The sequence below is a fragment of the Epinephelus fuscoguttatus genome, linkage group LG1 (genome assembly GCF_011397635.1).
Source record: "Epinephelus fuscoguttatus linkage group LG1, E.fuscoguttatus.final_Chr_v1".
NCBI lineage: Eukaryota > Metazoa > Chordata > Actinopteri > Perciformes > Serranidae > Epinephelus > Epinephelus fuscoguttatus.
In genome coordinates this window covers 15241573-15260012 of record NC_064752.1, presented here as the reverse complement: position 1 = coordinate 15260012, position 18440 = coordinate 15241573, and the positions used below count along the sequence as shown (strand labels likewise).

At 41.1% G+C, this 18440-nt stretch overlaps 1 protein-coding gene across 1 annotated transcript; it reads right to left on the bottom strand.

The window, feature by feature from the left end:
* Nucleotides 1-1146: 1146 nt before the first annotated feature.
* On the bottom strand, nt 1147-17761 carry tspan2a (tetraspanin 2a). The gene is made up of 8 exons (XM_049579111.1): nt 17505-17761; nt 11718-11820; nt 4353-4450; nt 3729-3803; nt 2648-2740; nt 2477-2554; nt 2244-2327; nt 1147-2151 (listed from the first exon to the last, which is right to left on the bottom strand). Exons 1-8 carry the CDS (start codon nt 17571-17573, stop codon nt 2086-2088), a joined length of 666 nt encoding a protein of 221 aa, XP_049435068.1. The 5' UTR covers nt 17574-17761; the 3' UTR covers nt 1147-2085.
* Between the last annotated feature and the right edge of the window lie 679 nt (nt 17762-18440).

Genomic DNA, 18440 nt, shown 5'->3' with positions numbered 1-18440 from the left:
GCCGTGTTGTGTACACTTCAAAAAGAATGTGTCTGCAGTTTTACATGTCTCCATGCACCAGGTGAGCAACTCCATTGAAATGAATGGGCGCCATCTTGCCATCCGGTATCTATATATTATTAAAATCTATGTGTCTGACTTTAGGCTAACTCCTCTTGATGAAGCTATACGTTAGCTACGTAGTCAGCTAGTGTTTGCTGACATTAACTAACTTAAAATATGATTACAATGTAATATGTCCGTGTGGCTTGTGACAGTCCTCCAGCCACATCTCATTACCATTTTCAAATTTTGGTTTCCTCATTAGCATAAACCAGGGGTAGGCAACCTGCAGCTCTTGCCCCTCTCCAGTGGCACCCAGTGGCTTTGACAGAAATTGTATGGAAGTAAATAACCTTTTTTTTTGTTTGTTTATTCTTGTTGCAGGCCTAAAGCAATTATTTGCTGCCAAGTTTTAGTACCAAAAAATCAAAAATAACCCAGATGAGCCACCTTGTGATAAAACATATTAATGAATGCTCATTTAGATCTGTTAGTAATGTTGATAGGCAGAATTCGACTTAAAAGGCTGTGTTACATTTGTTATGTGGCTCAAATATGTTTTGTGGCTCCAGACAGATTTTTTGTTTAGTTTTTATGGCCAAAAATGGCTCGTTTGATAGTAAAGGTTGCCGACCTTTGGCATAGAGAAAACACAGCATACAGCATAAGTGTAACAGGAAAGGGGAAAGCTGAGCAAGGTTCATGCGGGTACCAAGCTTGTTCAACTGTTATTGGTGCACAGAGAAAAGGGCGGGAATTAAAGGGGTCACATTGTCTTTTAGATGTTAGACGAAGTATAGAGAAATTACATTTTAACAAATGCATCTAAGTAAGTCAGCAGGCTTCTGGCAAATGGCAAAAAGGATGCCTCTACAGTCCTGGGCTCTTTCTGTCAGTGTAGTCTGTGTATCTCTGGTTTCGCGCTGTGCTGCTATTCTGAATGGCTGCCATTTCTTGTAACAGTGCTCTGTCAAGTTTCAGAAAACCAGCCGACCACAAAATTTACACACGATACCACTGCTCTGTCTCTAACCTCTGACACATCACAGGAAGCACATGTCTGTTTCACACACTTCAAAGACAGAAAACACCACACACACCGAATAAAAGCACCCAATATTTTTGTTTTATTACGGTTAACAGTATGGCATAAACTATATTATTCTAAAATTCACATCTTATTGGCACACCAACAAAATTTACATCCAAAATAACTCACACAAAATGCAAACTAGCTCACTGTTACAGTTCACACGTGCTCCAGAAGAGCTCAAAACATAGTGTTACTCATGACCTTTTAGTTGAATTTGGAGATTCACAGAGTGGCAGTTTATCATCAGACCTTCCCTAACCCTTTGGGTTGATATCATATCCACACTTCCACCATTGTGCTTTAGAGTAGAAATACTTGAGGGTGGTGACAGGGAGCTTATTTACATCATATTCAAATCACAAGGGATAGGTAAATAGTGTGGTAGCTGGACGTCTGTGTGACTACATAGGCACATCATGGAAATTTACTCAGCAAAGGTAGGCTAGTCCTCAAAACATTTAAGCACACAAAGTAGTATTGATTACATAAAAAGGGCACAATAAATGTTAACAGCAGGTGCATAAAATAGCTGTCCGTATTTACAGCAGTCACAACATTCCTGTGTCAAAGAAGGCTTCGTGTACTGTGCTGTAGCTACAGCGCAGCACTGTGTAACAAACAGATGTTAAGACGGAGGAATGTCACAGAGTTGTGCCAAAAGCAGAGCATGTGTTACGGGAAAAAGAACGGAGAAATAAATTTTCAGTGCTGGTGGAGTTGAGGAGAAGGTGTGAAGATAACGATCCAGCGTATCGTGTTGAATTTGGCCCGTGGACACCTGGGATGTACCGTACTCTCTCTTTGTGATACTCCCCCACCAGATCACTCTGGACTATGAGAAATGACATTGAAATGTAACTTTGGTGTTTCCCTTCTTTACGCAGACAGGTTGATTACGAAGGGATCAGTGGGCCGGCTGGTGGGGGTTGTGGGGGGGGTCAACTCACCGACTATATAACCTCCCTGTTGTTCCTGATCGCGCAACACAGAACCATACTGAAGATCATTCCTATGATCTGAAACAGACACATTTTGGGGACACGTTAAAGCAACTAGGATTATGATTTTAGGTTTGTGAAGTTTAAATTCAAGGTTTTGTAATTCTCACCATGACTCCTGCGATCCCAATCCCTATGTATCCAATAATATGCAGCTTTTCATTGAAGAACTCTGTTATTGCAGCGAGACAGTCCTAAAAAAACGTTCATGTGGTTAATGTGAATCATCTAACATACCTGACACATAACACTAGGCAGATAGTGTGCAAACAGTTTGATCTTAAATCAGTGCTATACTGCCACCATGTGGGTATAAGGTGTTACAGCAGGCAGTAGGGTTTACCTTGGTTTTCTCCCCATCCTCTGCATCTTTGCAAGGTTCAACGGTGGTGTCTGATATGGAGCCCTCACAGCAGTTCAGCTGTAAGTGTGAAAAGTAAAAAAAAAGATTGAAATTGTGATGCTGTGGATGTTACTAGTGACGACCATATGAAGGAGGAGAAGTTTTACTCACAGTTTTTTGGTAAATTAATGCGATTGCGGTGCCGTTCGGATTGGTGACGTCGGCCACAGAGTTCCTGTAAAACTTTTGGACTTCCTCGACAATCTGTTGTTGAGAAAAGATGGCAAACAATCTGTTATTTAAGGGATTTTGGGGGTGAATTCAGATCACAATCAAGTGCTATTGATAAGATTAGCCACTAGATGTCAGTCTTCCCCCAATTCCATTGTATTAACGTCATCACACTGCTGTTACTCAAAGCACAAGTGGCTGACAATTGCACAACCTGCATATTTCATGGCTGAGTGGACCGACAGATTCAGTCATGTCAAGTGATGACTTTGTCATGTGGAGAAGTGAATTCATTCTGCAACATGTAGCCTTACATAATCTATAGATTTAGGTACTTTGTGTGGTGCTGTTTCAAGAATCATGTTTAATTAATGTAATTGTAGGATTATTATTTTAATATGGTGCAATCATTTTTGTTTTTCACCCCTGATTTCTGGCGCTGGTACGTTCCTCTCATGACTTGCCCTGCACTTGCTCTCTGTTTATTATGAGACCCCCATAGTACTTGTCCACCTCTGCTAGGAGATCGTCGCTGCGGGAAAATGAGCTCCGCACTAGGGACAAAATCCGCCAGCACACACAGTTACAAAGCTAACTGCTGGCTTTACACTGTCAATATTACCTCATGGTTATTAACAGGTTTAAAGGCAAGAATATTAAGTGTTGGTGTGAGTTTTTCGGACCGTTTAACAGCTCAGTGTTGGATGTTAGTCGCTGCTGCTGTGTTAGCTCACACTAACAAGGCACAACTAGCAAACTACTTAGACTCTTGATCGGTGAGGACACTGAGATACCACATGAGACCAACGTCATGACACTATTGACTCACAAGCTTTGTCAGAAGTGGTAAATAAACGTCAGACATGTTACGAAGAGGTAAACAAAACATTCATTTTGGACCCGTCAAAGCTTTTATAATTATTAATTCACAGTCATAAAAGCGATACTTTTATTCCGCACGTTTCTAAAAGCTCTCTCATCTGCATAAAAATGTTACCAACAGAACCTTGAAGTGTTGTACCTGTTCCTTGTTTATGAATCCAAACACACCAGCGGCGATCTCAGCTCCGAAGATTATCAGAAGGCAAGCAAAGAACTGCAGAACAGAAAAGTGGCTTATTAACTGCCTTATGGCGAGGCCTATCATTCAAACAAAAACAAGAAGCAACACTGAATTTTCCTAATATTGATTTTTTTTCCCCTCTGCAAACAGAGTCTGAGATTGTTTTTGCAAATTTCTTATTTTTCAATTTTCTTGAAAGTTTCCTGGAGAGACGTATTTCATTAGGTATGACTTTATTTTCAGGGAAAATAGGAATGTAATAAAAGTAAACCACTCTGTTTAAACTGAAGTAAAAATCCATCCTTTACTCTTTTATCAATAGAATTGTTATTCATCATAAGTTTAACTGTGAGCTTGTCTACAGACACATGGCAGATTGTTTTCACCAGCTGTACGCTGACTAAAGACCTGGTTACTCTCACAATTCATTGGAATGAATGAATTAATACCAATTAGTATACCAATCAAACTCAATTTCACCTGTAATTAATAAAAAAATGCACAGTTATCTTTTCAGAAAACTTAATGGAAATTACTAGGAAATTAGAGACCTGTGAAAATAAAGTGAGCACCTTAACTCACCGATGCAAGAAGACACTGAGACTCACGCACAGCCCCAAAACAACCGAAGAACCCGACAATCATCATCAACCCTCCTGCACCGAGGAGGATGTACACAGCTGAGGAGAGACAGAGCACACAGATTAGCACTTGTTTTTTAATCTGTACAAATGAATCAAGAAGAGGAATTTATATCCTAAATAGACTGGAGGACTAGAATCACAGTGTGCTCTGTCACATGACTGCAGTTCACAGCTTCAGCTGAGGATGGCAGCAGGACCCAGCTGCTGTCGTGTCTTTGTTTAAGCAGAGTTCATAAGAAGGGGCTGTTGTGTTTGAGTACCAGCAGAAAAGTGTAGGGGGGAAACTCTTTGAGCAGCAAAAGATCTGAATCTCCGCCCACAATTCAGTCTGAGTATTATCAGCCCACTCCTTCAGTCCAGTCACAGGAGAATTTTAAAGCTTTGAGTCGAGATTAAAAGAAGTCGCAAACCAAAAAAAGAATCTCTGACACTGTTGCTTGGCTCACTGCTTAAAATAGTTCTTTTGTGTCATTTTGCCTCCACTTTACATATCATAAGTGACAGATGAGTATATTTAATGTGTCAGGTGAGAGTTGGTGTTTAAACTGTGTCCTGGTGTCGTGGTCGCTGTGTTTTATGCTGTGCAGCTCCAGGGAAATACTGGTTTCAAGATGTATCAGTGCTTCACAGTCCAATAACTGAAACCTCTGAAAATAAATACCATCTGTCCATCCCTCTGAGTGCGTTGGACAAAACAAGACGCTAGACTGTGTTCTGCTGCAGGCGAGCTGCAAATAGCTGGAAATCCTACCCGTCTGTGTCTCAGAGGTGCAGTCACTCTGTGCAATATCACGATTTGAATTTGAATTAAAGCTAATGGAGCCACGGAGTCTACTGAGGAACCAGGCTTCCGGTTTACTCTTTTGATGTATTGGTGTTATTTCCAATTACTCGGACTCGGTGCGTTCATGGACCTGCAGGGTAAAGCAGCACAACAGATGCTGTCTGTCTGGTAAAAGGAAAATCTAATTTTCAGGTGTCTGATTGCTACAAAATTAGACTACATCCCCCAACCATCCCAGCTCCCCCACGAGCCTTGATGTCGTCAGGTCTGCTCCCCTGCTCCCTGCCCTCACTACTGAGCCCTTCACACTGTAACCATACACCCGACCTGTCCCTGAGGTCCATGCTAAGGGTCTAATCGGTAACATAGACAGCAACCACTGCAGCAACTTAATTAATCCACATGGGGGGACTGCAAGCTGTTGTTTTCCTGCTGTTGAACAAAAGGGGAGGTGAAGACGAGGTGAATAGCTGAAGGGGGCTGGAAACGAGGGATCCGCTTGTTTCGAAGGAGGAGGTCAGCAATGGAAAATATAATGGGCCAAGACAGCTTCTACTGTGTATACAAAGTGTCTGCACGGAGCTGATCTTGGCTGGTGATGTTTTCAGTCCTTCCTCTTAGTGAAACCGGTGATATCCAGCAGAACCCTACACGTCCTTCTCTTTAATGCAGATAGCAGGTAGCTGGTAGTGATACATGTTAGTGTAAACATCTCGCTGTCTCTTCAGTGTCTGCGTCTCGTAAATGCACATAATGGCTGTTTACATGCAGGCGCACACAGCAACACAGGTGACAGAATGGAAAGTGATTCACCCTTAGGGAATGCCTCCACTTTGACTTGTTATGGTATCACTCTGTTCAGACTCTTTGCTGAAGGTGAATGTTGAGGCAGCAGCAAACGCTCCAGCGTCCTGCTCAGGGAGCTCATGATGATGATATTTATTTTGTTGCTAAGGCTCCTCTGTCAGACGATCGATCCTCTGCAGGATCTTTCAGATTTACAGATGAACCGATAACGTTCACTCAGTAATCTGCTGCAGTCTGTTGTGGCAACACAACAAAGTAAAAATACCTGGTTACAGGTCAAAGTTCTGCATTCAGACTTTTGCATGAGCGGGGCTCGACAGTTACGGTTTCCAGGTTGCCATGGCAACCACTTTGAGAAACTGGCAACCAATTTTTGGCCTCTGGTTTTCATCATTTGCAACCACGTTTTAACATATACAGCAAAATGTGAAACACATAAATACATACATTTTTTATATTTGTTACATTAGTAATATGTAAATGTGGCTGTTACAGTCAGACCCACAGATGTACGAACAGAACTGGATACGGTGTTGGAGACGGGGCCCCGTTAAGTCTTATAAAAGTTGCTCAGTGGTGTATGAATCCAAAAAAGCTTGATGTCTGCAGTATGAAATTACGCAAATGTTCTGCATCGCTGGGCAGGAGCAGGCGTACTACAGGCTTATGACAGTGAGGCGGTTAACTTCCGGTTTAACCCTCTGCTGACCTGAATGTGGATAAAATAATTAAATTGTGCGGCTTTACTAGACATTAGAAATGTTATCTGACTGAATAGATCAAACCTCCAAAGTAAAACAAGTCATTTCATGGGTGTTGTGATGCTCAAAAAAATGTATCTACTAATTTACAGATGTCTCTTTCACGTGTGTCCAAAAAGTCTTTTTGGTCCCAATCGCAACACGTGACAGACTTGGAAGTTGTAATTCCTCCTTTGGCCACTAGGTAAAATTTGCTTCAATGCCCAAACCAGACAACACTGCATGGGCATTGTCTGGTTTGCATTCGTTTACTAGCGTGCGCACAGGCATCTATACTAGAGACAAGCCTATGAGCAAAATGATTCAACCGACAATGAACCAGATGAACCTAAGTGAACATCACAAAGTAAATTTGTGAAGTCTTGGGAGATGAAACTATCCCAGCAGCTTTGAGCTAGACGGGGGCTAAACTCAGGGCTGAACAGGCCCTGCAGCTCAAAGCAACAAGAGCACTGAACACGGGCAATCATAAGATTTTGCACAGCCAGAGTTGAAGGTGGACAGGTCTGTGTCGAATCGACGCCATACCTAAAGTGAAGGCTCTGCATTGACATAGAGCCTACGCCATAGCCTGACTTGCACCTCCCCAGAAATGTAACTACACGCCCAACAACGCAGTCTAGTTTTGTAAGCTGAAACCATTTCCCTCAGTGGAAACGAAGCTTTTATTTACTTTAATTTCACAGATAAGAAACAATAAATTGTGAAGACAGTTAAGCCTCCACAAAAATAGCATTTTAAGTCTTGTGTGTGATTTATCATGGCTTCATATGAGCAGAGGAAATCTCCACTCATTGCTAGACTAATTTAGACAATGTAAAATGCCATAGGCTTGTGCTAATAACGTTAGCATGTTATATTTGTTTGGAAAACGAGTTAAATATGAGACAGTTGTTTTGTCAGTGAACCTTATGAGCTGTAATGGAGACAAAATTTGTAATGTTACCTTTGTTAAATGATGCTGTTGTTCCTGTCTTCATAGTCGCTAGGCTAATTTATACAATGTAAAATGCCATAGGCTTGTGCTAAAAACATTAGCATGTTGTATTTGTGGGGAAAATGTGTCCAGATAAATACAAGTGCTTTGTCTGCGAATGCTGCGAGTTATAGTGAAGCTGATTTGTGTGATTGTGTTTGAAATTGTCACTATTAAGCCATGTTTAATGTGTGTTTTGAATCAAGTGAACTTTAAAGCACTTCACAGAAACCCTGTCGCCGACTAGTGTTTTAGAGGTGAAACTGCAGCACTGCATAGAGCTGACGCACAAGAATAAATCACACTTAAAACTTAAGATTTAAATTCTGATAAGTATCAGATAAAACAGGGACTACAGAGAACACTGCTCAGTTACAATAACAAGTTACAAGGTAGTTCAGTTACCTTTAAAAACTCTTTGATGTCACATTTTCATTATTAAGCTGTATATTATCTTAATTACTCAAAAGGTGACAAAAAATGGTGACCATATTTTCAGTTTTGGCAACAAAAAGCTGATGCCTCTTTGCCGACCTGGCAACCATCTTTAAAAGTTAGTGCTGAGTCCTGATAAGTACAAGTTCAGAAGTATTGTTAGCAAAATGTACATGTTGCAGATCGACTCCTTTCAGTGTTTTTATTATACTCTATGGGAATATTATTACTACTGATGCATGACTGAGTGAGCAGCACTTTAATGTTGTAGCTGGGTAACATGGACATTATTCTAAAGGATTCATGGACTGCTTGATCCATACAGAGATGCTATGTTATAGCATATGTACATATGTAATAAGATGATCATATCTTACCAAGTAACTGTATCTGTGATGTGTAATCACAGTAAAATGTGTGTGACAAGTTGTTCGAGCTCTGTGATATTTGCATGTCAAATTAAACCAAACTGAACAAGATTTATCTCACCTCAAATAGTTTGCATAAAGGAATGAAACACTGTGAGCACATCAGTATATTTCAGCTCAATAATAATAATAATAATGCTGTGTTACAGCATTAATGTCAGTTTTTTATTATGTGATTTATATTTACAGTTATGTTTTTAGGCTGTTTTCTTGTTTTTAAAAAAGGCTTTGCTTTTAATCCTTGTGTGCATTTCCCCCTCACATTTCCACAAGCTACTGTCGGAAACACTCCCTTTTTTTCTTGCAAAGCTGCGCTGCGTGGTACATTATTATTATAACTGCGACTAAAGGATAAACTTCAGGATAGACTCCCGTCACCTGCCCCACCCAACCTGCTCCTCATGTCCTGAGGGAGGCAGCCAGTCCCATGAAAGCACAGCAGAGAGCTGATGAAGTGAAGTCACCATTTTAGGTCATGGTCTAACCGGGAGTAGCAAGAATAGGCTTCATTCTAATCATCCGCTCCTACGCAGAGCGAGACAGAGAGGGCCTATTGTATGGAGCTCTGCAGCACTACTACACACTGAAGGCTGTTTGTCTTGTCTACTGTATGTTTTAATCACCTGCTGTGTGTGTTTTATTCAGAGCTCTGCAGAAGAGCATTCAATATCAATCAGAAGTCACCTGAGTCCAAAGTGCTGTCAGATATTTCATCAAAGAGACGGAGCTGTTCATTAGTCAGTTTGAGGCTCAGCTCCATTTGTCACTGCCTGAGCGTCTCCGATTGATCCGTTTTTATTATTCCAGTGAAAGGAAAATCTAATCCATATTTGTAAACATGAGCAATTCTACCCATAACCCATAAACCAGAGCACTACCACTAATGGTGCATGTCAATAGTTGCTTGACATGTCCTCTTTCACTTCCCCTCGTAGCACAGTGGCGAGTCATGTGAGGCTCTAAAAAACCACCGGATAAGTGAGGGTATAAATGAGGCTTAAAACCACTCAGAAAGTGAGTTTCCGTCATGCGGAGGAAGTGAGGAAACATCACGATGCATCGGGGTAAATGTGCCTGTTAAGCGCCTATTAACACTCAGTAACACCTGCAGCCCCTGAAAGGTCCTTCAGTTAAAATGGTGCAGGGGAATCCCCTGGGGAAGTTAACAAGGGTTTGTTAAATGATTATCTAAGCACACCGTAAAAGCTGAAGTCATCAGGCGTGAAGCTGGTGCTGCACTGTGTTCACTGAAAAGAAGACATTAAGATTTTGTTCTGTTTTTACACCTTCATGTAGTCAAAAATGTGTCTTAAAGGCAACCAACTATATTTTTCAACCTGGACCGTATTTTTCCATGTCTTTGTGTCTATGTGATTAATGGAGACGACTAAGTTTGAAATTGGTCCCGTATTGAGAGAGAGCACTGCAGCCCCAAGCAGCAAAGAGGCTGCAATGTAACTGCATGGGGCAATTGTGCAACGTCAATTTACGTCCATTTAAAGTGTTTGTTTTCGCCACTGACAGGCTCAGATTGTTATTAGAAGTGTCTCACAATATTATGGAAAGGAAAGTCTGTTTGTTATTGTGTGTAACCAAGTCTCGCTCAAGGAGAAGTCTCACTCTAAAAACATGCGAAAAGTGACTTGTTGCATGAAATCAACGGTGGAAATGTTAGTGAGAGTTGAAGAGAGGAGTGCTGGGAATAGAATAGAATATATCTTTATTGTCCACTATGGGTGGAGATTTGTCTTCGGCTCACCAAACACAAAATGAAACATCGTAAAAGTAGACAAATGGTGAGTAAAACAAACATACAAAGTCGTTGCAAAACACTTGAAACTCATCAGTCACGTTGTTGAGTTAAGAATACTGATGGCACTCGGGATGAAGGACGTCCTATATACAGTTTTTATGTGCCAGAGGAACTATGTAGTTGCTGACAAGAAGATGGGAGCTAAGAAACTTGTCTAAGAAACTTCCTTGTCCTTTCTGTAAAGAGTTGGGTCAAGGGCTTAGAGTTTATTCTTAAATGTACAGTTAACATGACCGAACCAAGAAGGTGAAATGTTAAAACTCTCTCAACCATAGTTTGGTACACTAATTCTAAAATCTGCTTACTCACACCAAGGCCGCTGAGTTTCCTAAGAAGATCAAGTCGCTGGGAGCATTCCTTGGAAAAACACTCAGTACTTCCAGAGAAGCTCACAGTGGAGTCCAGAACTGTACCTTAGTATTTCCACAGTTTCAACATGAAACCGGCTCTGTCTTCAGATCTTGTTTCGTGTGTATAATCACTGCTTCAGTCTTGGCCACATTCATTTCTAACTTGCTGATTGACATGACACCATGTTTGAAGGATCTCAGTGTGAGCCAGGTAGGCATTTGTCATTGACCATACATTCATTGGTAAACAGAGAGAATAGCACATGGGAAAGAACAAAAGAACATTAAGGTGCAGCTTTGTGCTATGTAAAAGTTTTTCATTGTCATGGCGAACTATTTGGCTGATTTCGACAATGTGAAAAAGACTCATATTTCTCCTTGAGCGAGACCTAGTCACACACAATAACAAACAGAAAAGATCATGCGAAATGTGAAGAAACCATTTCATTTCTCTGTCGGAATTCTTCCCCTGATGTACTCAGACACTTGTAGTAACAACCAGAGCGTGTCTGTGGCAAAAACAAACACTTTAAATGGAGTGAATTGACTGTGCACAATTGCCCTTAAGGATTACATTGCAGCCTGTTTCACCATGCCGGATGACGTGGTCTCCCAGAGGATTGGACCAGTTTCTAAAATTGTTGCCTACATTAGTCATCTCGTAACAAAAACATGAGAAAATCGGGTCCAGCTTCAAATATACCAAACTTTTCCTTTTGTCTCCAGAGAGATCATCATGTCTTTGAGCATCTTTCATTACTTGTAAAAACAGCTTCAGCATACTTGTGCATCGCTGCATAGTTGAGAGGTGGGTATACACACAACTGGCACCACTGAGACATTAAAATGACTTCACTGAATCAAGACAATACAGCAGTTTTCACAGTAAAATAAACGAATCCTGCACCACACTTTAGGATCTGTGGATGTGAGGTGAGGTGTGACGTACCTATGAAGAAGGTGTCAGGGGCGCTGTCACCCGTCAGCAGCTCCACTGTGTCTGGGTCAAACCTGAGCCAAAGTCCCACAGCCAGCACCAACAGGCCCGACAGCTGAGGAGCGAGAAGTGAGATCATTTCATAAATACACACTTTCACATAATATCAATGCTCAGTGTTTAAACTTTCCAGAAGTATGGTCCCTAATTATTTTTAGGACTTAAGTGCTGTCTTTGGTGAAAACCTCTCAGTGTTGTTGCCCAGAAATCACTTCACAGTTAAACACTGAGGCCCATCATGTTCTTTTCCTTTGGCACTTGATTAATATTCTGCAGGTGGCTGTCTCCACAGGAAAGTGGCTATTGATGCTCACTGTCCGTTTTCTTTTCTTCTATTTATTCCAAACAAACTGCTGACAGAGATGTTAATGCTTTGCCTCCTGAGTAACTAAAGGTTTAGACTCTCAAACCGGTCACAGGAGCTGCATGTGAAGCCAAATAATTTTGTTTCTCTGACATTTTTGCAATAATCTCGTTGTTACTTGTCATTGTGTCTAAGTATAGCCGAAAGACAGAGTATCAGGTGATGTGTCTGATGAGTTTGTCACAACGTTGAGAGGATGTCATTGCTCCCTGGGCGAGTTTGACCTGGAATAAACCAATCGATTGAAACCAGGTGTCGCCCTGAGAAAGTTAATCCCTCTGACCTTCTACATACACGTCAATGGCATTGTTTTAAGAAATACCTCACCCACAAAATGATCATCTGTGTATCCATTACTCACCCTGTGTTACATTGAATTCATGAAAAAAACTGTCTTCACGCTGAAATAAGAATCCAAAACCGGAAAATTTTTGATGACTTGAAGTCATAGGGTCTGCATTTAACAACAAAACTTAATAAAAAAATCTGTCTACAAACTCTCATGGAACTTGTGCAGTATGACCTCCTTTTGTTTGGTCTACATTTTTAATTTCTCCTAGCTATTTGGGATCAGTAGGACCTGATAAATATAAAAAACTAAACATTGTCAATGATAATTAAGTCCCAATGCCCTCAAACGAGACGATAGTAAAGTCCCAACGTCTTCAAATGAGTAGCCTACTTCCTAATTAACAGTGTCTTAGCTTGTTACTGTTGCTAAAATTGGTCAAATTTGTTGCCATCAAACTGCAAACATTAATCATACATAAACATAAAATGTGATCAGGTTTTTGACCTTGTCCACTTTTGTGTCAGGATCGGCTGCAGACTGACTTGGCAGAGATGGCTGCCATCTTGTTTTTACATGGATTAGTATATTGTGCTCATACTACCACTAGATGGCACAAAAGTGTCCACGAATGAGGACAACAGGTCTAAGTTAGGTAGAATTAAGTATAAGGTCAAGTAAACCCAAAATGTGATGTCCTGTACAACATTACAAGTACCGTGCATGGGCAATCACATGGGTTTGATCCAAGCCTCCAGGAACAAGGCTGGGCTTTGAAGCCAATTTTACATAATGGCCAAATTGAGGAATTACAACTTCCGGATCTGTCACATGATGCCAGTGGGCCCAAAAGGACTTTTTCCCATTGACTTACACTGGGAAAGAGATGTCTGTAAATCAGTGGATGCATTTCCTTAAGCGTAACAACCCCCATGACATGACTCATTTCACTATTAGGGTTTGATCAATTTAGTCCGATAACATTTTGAAAGTCTTACAGAGCAGCACGATTAAATCACCTTATCCCCATTCAGATTAGCGAAGTGCTAAACTAGGTTTTCTCCGTGTACTCCGGCTCCCGGACATTAAATTGTCCATAGGTGTGAATGTGAGTGTGAATGGTTGTCTGTCTCTATGTGTTAGCCCTGTGATAGTCTGGTGACCTGTCCAGGATGTATCCTGCCTCTCGCCCAGTGTCAGCTGGGATAGGCTCCAGCCCCCCATGACCCCCAACAGGATAAGCCGTTTCGGAAAATGAATGAATAAACTCGAGGTTAGGTGCTCGGCTGGCAGAAGTCTCCAGTGCGCCTGCACTATGGGCTGCACAAGGGGGAAGATCTTGCTAATTTTATACCCAGGAAGCCAAACTTTTGGCTTCATGCAACACTGAGCAGCTTTCATATGAATGAACGAAGCCCCGCCTCCAACGCTGTATCCAGTGCTCTTTGTTTCCATGGTTTGAACTCTGCTCGTGCAGAGCAACTCTTAAGCAGTGTTCAAACGCACACTCATGCCCACGTCGTCCGTGCCTCAGACTGTTTATACAGGGTTTTAAATATAACATTCATAGAGATAATTCATGTGTTTGGGACGTACTGAACATACGACTGGATAAGTGAGACTTGGATTATACTGCACGACTTGTGTAATGTTTAATGTGGTTGTGCTGTTGATAGATGCGGCCCCCTTTACTTTAATTCATCAAGAATGTTCAGTGTTGTTGGATTTTTCCTACATTGTGAAAACATGAAAGGAAAACAGCTTGCTTAACAAACTCAAGGTAGCACTGGGTGATTATATTTCTATAGCAATGGTGTTCCTTAAACTGCCTATTTTCTATCCAATTAAAAGACAGATGAAGGGTTTTAATACTAAATGTGTTTGGGTGTATTGATGTTTATTGCTGTCACAAGTTTTATTTACAACAAACAGAAGTTTTACAACATTTTACAGTATAAATCCAAACAAGGACAAATAATTAACAGCCTGAAAAATTAATCACAACCTACCTTTCTTTATCTTTATGTCTAATATGATATCGGATAAGAGATTTAAAGGTACAAAAACAACCTCAACCTTTGAATCTGTGACAGTGAATTGATGAAAAAATATCTGAGAGGATAAACATATGAAATAAAGAGACTCATGAAAGAGTAAAAATGATTTGGAAAAGGAAAGCAGCAGCTCATGTTTCCATATGGACCATCACAAAATATCACTTCTAATCAGCAGCATCAACGCTCCGTCTCCCATGGTGCATTTCAGCCACAGGCTGTGCCAGCCTCACAGTGCCTGGGTGATGTAACTCACACTGGCATTGGCTGCTCGTTTGGCTCCGCACCCCAAAATGACAGCGTACTGTACGCCCCTTTTGGCTCCGACCACAACAGCTCTGCTTTCAGTCCCCAAACTCCCAAACAAAGAGGCCGCTGTCTGTCCGAGTGACACAAGTGATCGTCTTACAGAGCACAGATCAGTCAATGCAGCCGTTCAGATCCATATATACTGTATCATTTAGCAGTAAAACACCAGCATCCGTCCTCGGCACTTCCAAGAGTCTGTCTGAATATGCAACTGTGGTGGTATTCAATTAATTGTTTAGGTTATTCTTCAAGCAAATAATGCCAAACATTATGCGATATATGCATTATGTGATAATAGATTTGATCTCTTTGGGTTTCAACTCTTATCAGACAAAACTAGCAATTTAAAGACTTGACTTGTGTCACTGTTTTCAGACATTTTACTGTTCAAAAAAATTATTGGGGAATTACTAGCAGATTAATCAATGATAGAAACAATAGTTTTATTGATTATATCTACTTTAATGCATTTATTTCAACCCATTGCAGGTAATAAAATGAAAACTCCAGCAACACTTGTACTATATAGAACAACTTTTATTCTGCACACAACAGGTGTTGCTAGAGTTTTGACCTCTTTAGACTTATTTCTCGTCTCCATGGAGCTTGAAAGTGGGTAAAGCTGTGCCAGAAAACCTCGCCCTGCTTCTACAATCATTTAAAATAAAACAGTCTAAAAAGGAAAAATTTAGTGGAGCAGGTTGCATTTATCAATGACCTACAGCAACTTATCAGCCAAAAAAAATGTTGGTGTTGTACGTTTCTGCAAACCACAGATACATTTGTACATTATTATATCGTGGATACGATGAAACTTTACATTTTAACAGCATTATGTTTAACATGTGATTAGGTTTAGGCACAAAAAAACGCTTGGGAGAAGATTGTGTTTTGGTTCAAAATACCCAGTTTTGGGGGCATAGTCCCGGCTGGAAACAGTGATTTCTCGGTAAAAAACAACCACTCCTCGTGGCACCAGCCCCGTGTTGGTGCTGTATGTTTGATTTGTGTGAAATGTATTATCACACCACGCCACTAGGTGGCTTATGTCACTGGCTGAGGCAGGCCATGGGATGTAAATTCATCCCAGTGAGCACAGGTGTTGCTAATGCTGGGAAGCAAATAGTTTTGGACTGTGCTCGGATTAAAATTTATATGGCTGTATTTACTGGAAGTTTGTGTTGACAGTTAAATGGGCATTACGGACCCCGGTGAGAAAATAAACGAACAATGATGAGTAATTTTCTGAGTACACATCTTAACAATTCAGCTAATTAGCAACCAGTGGCGGCTGACGTATAGAGCTAGTCACTACACCGTGGTTGCATTTTAGCAATGGGAAGCTAAAATGCAACCAGTTTTGTTGGTCTCGATAACTTAAACTTCAACTTTAATGTTGCATGTGGAGAGAAATTATACAGCAATTTAAAACACATAAAAGGAACAAGTGAACACATGAGAACGTAAATATATAACAGTCTGGGAAATTGGAGGCAGGTTGCCACGTTGCGAGTGAAGTGCATAGTGACCCTGCAAGATGGATTACAAGATCAGCATCTCTCCATCATGACACGGTTCCCAACGTCAAACATCCTGGGTATCTGTAGACATCTATAAGTAGTCTGCAGCTTGGCAGGTGTCTCACCTAGGCAGTGCACAATCCACCTTTTCCCCCACCTGATGACAAACTCAGCTCATGTGCTACGTCACTGAAGAAATGCTGATATGATATATAAGAAACCTCCAAATGTAACATATTAGTGGTTTGCAGAGACTTACAATACCAACATTTCCTTCTTCGTTTTTTGGGGCTACAAGCCAAAGCCATGCCACCAAATGTGTATTCCACAGCTGCTGTGGGGACCTGACATAATGTCAGATGACAAGTCACTGCACAGAAAATCGAAAGTGACTCCACAGTAGCCAGAGCCACAGGTAACCTTATCTGAGAAAGATCTAATGTAGCATAACAAGACCAAAACAAAACCCTCCATGATGTCCCCAAAACACATTAATCCTGTCGGTTGCACACACACACACACACACACACACACACACAACTCCCAGACCTGCTGCAGGAAAGTCATAGCACAACGCCAAAACATGAGAGAGGATCTGAACAGTGGGTGTGTTAGAAAAGTGGCGACACACTGCAGCTCTGATGCTGCAGGATGAACCACAGTGCATTACACACTACATACATCATATCAGTGTGAGAAGGAGGCTTAGTGGCTCCAGTTTGATTCACTCATTAATTATTAAACACTTCATAGACAGAGGGGACTTAATGAGCTGTAGTGAGGTTTTTGTAATGGATTTAAATGGAAAGAAGATGATTGATGAGAAGATGAAGGATTTGGGGAAACAGTGTCAGAGTCAGAGGAGTTTGCATGGAGCAGGTGGAGAGGAGCAATCTGCACCATCCACTCCCCCACGATCTCCAGTGTGCAATGAAACCAGGTTAATTAAAAACCCTATCTAATAATATCAGTAGTCAGACTGTTGGGCTGCAGTGTGTTGAACATGTAAACAGCACAACAAGGCGGAGCACTGACAGGTTTTCACATGCAAACAAAAGCTTGATTATCATTTAAAATAAATAAACATATATTGATGGAGAAATAATAATAAAAGATGATCAGGCTGTTTAAACCAGTCGGGCTATTTTAAAAATAGCAATAACGTTGTTTCCATACGAGCCCGTTAAAGAAGCGGACACTTACCCAGAAGATGAAGTTGAAAACGAAAAGCAGATATTTCACGCATTTCATCCCTCCCTGCACTTTGCTCATGATGTCACCTGATTTGTCGATATTTCCGTTTATCTGTGAACGCGGTTATTCTGCAAATCCTCGCGGCTTCCAGTTGGACATCAACCATGCAATGATGATGACCTGCACAGATACACACACCATCCAAACATGAGAACATGCGCACAAAGCTGCACGGGCTCGCTGCTGCTCCTTGCACGCCGACTTGCACCGCCCATCCGTGCGTGTGTGTGTGTGTGTGTGTGTGGGGGGGGGGGTACCCGAGGTTGGGTTCAGGGATCTGGGATCCCTCCAGGGGGAGACTCCGGGGAGGAGGCACCCCAACAACATGAGGAGCAGGTTCAGATTTGCATGTATTATCACTGCCAGGGGTGTTAATGAGGTGTTAAATGTAATGTCAAAGATAAAAATCACCAAAGAAGCCCCCTTTAATCAGATTCAGTCCAATAAACCTGATCTGTAAAGGAAATGTATTTGTAGATATGAGTAAATACCAACTTATATAACAATCCATGTGGGTGGGAGATGTGAAACTGGTGTAGAAATCTGCCATCTGTTTGCAGTCTCTATTTTTTTATGAGTAAATGTAATGAATTTAAACTGCTCAGTGTGCTGAGACCACCCAGATCCACTACAGGGACCCCCGAGGGTCTTTAGGAGCCCAACACATTTTTTATTTTAACTGTTTTTATTACATTTTTCAGGTAATCTGTACAAAAAGGAACACAGTACATGGGCAGACAGTAATAAAAAGAACAAGTAGGTGAGGTAAAGTAAGACACAAATAACTAAGGTCAATGGTAAGATCAATAGTAACAGTAGCATAGATAAATAAGAGAAAATAAAATGAAATAAAGTAAATGATAGTGATTAAATAAACCCCCAGAA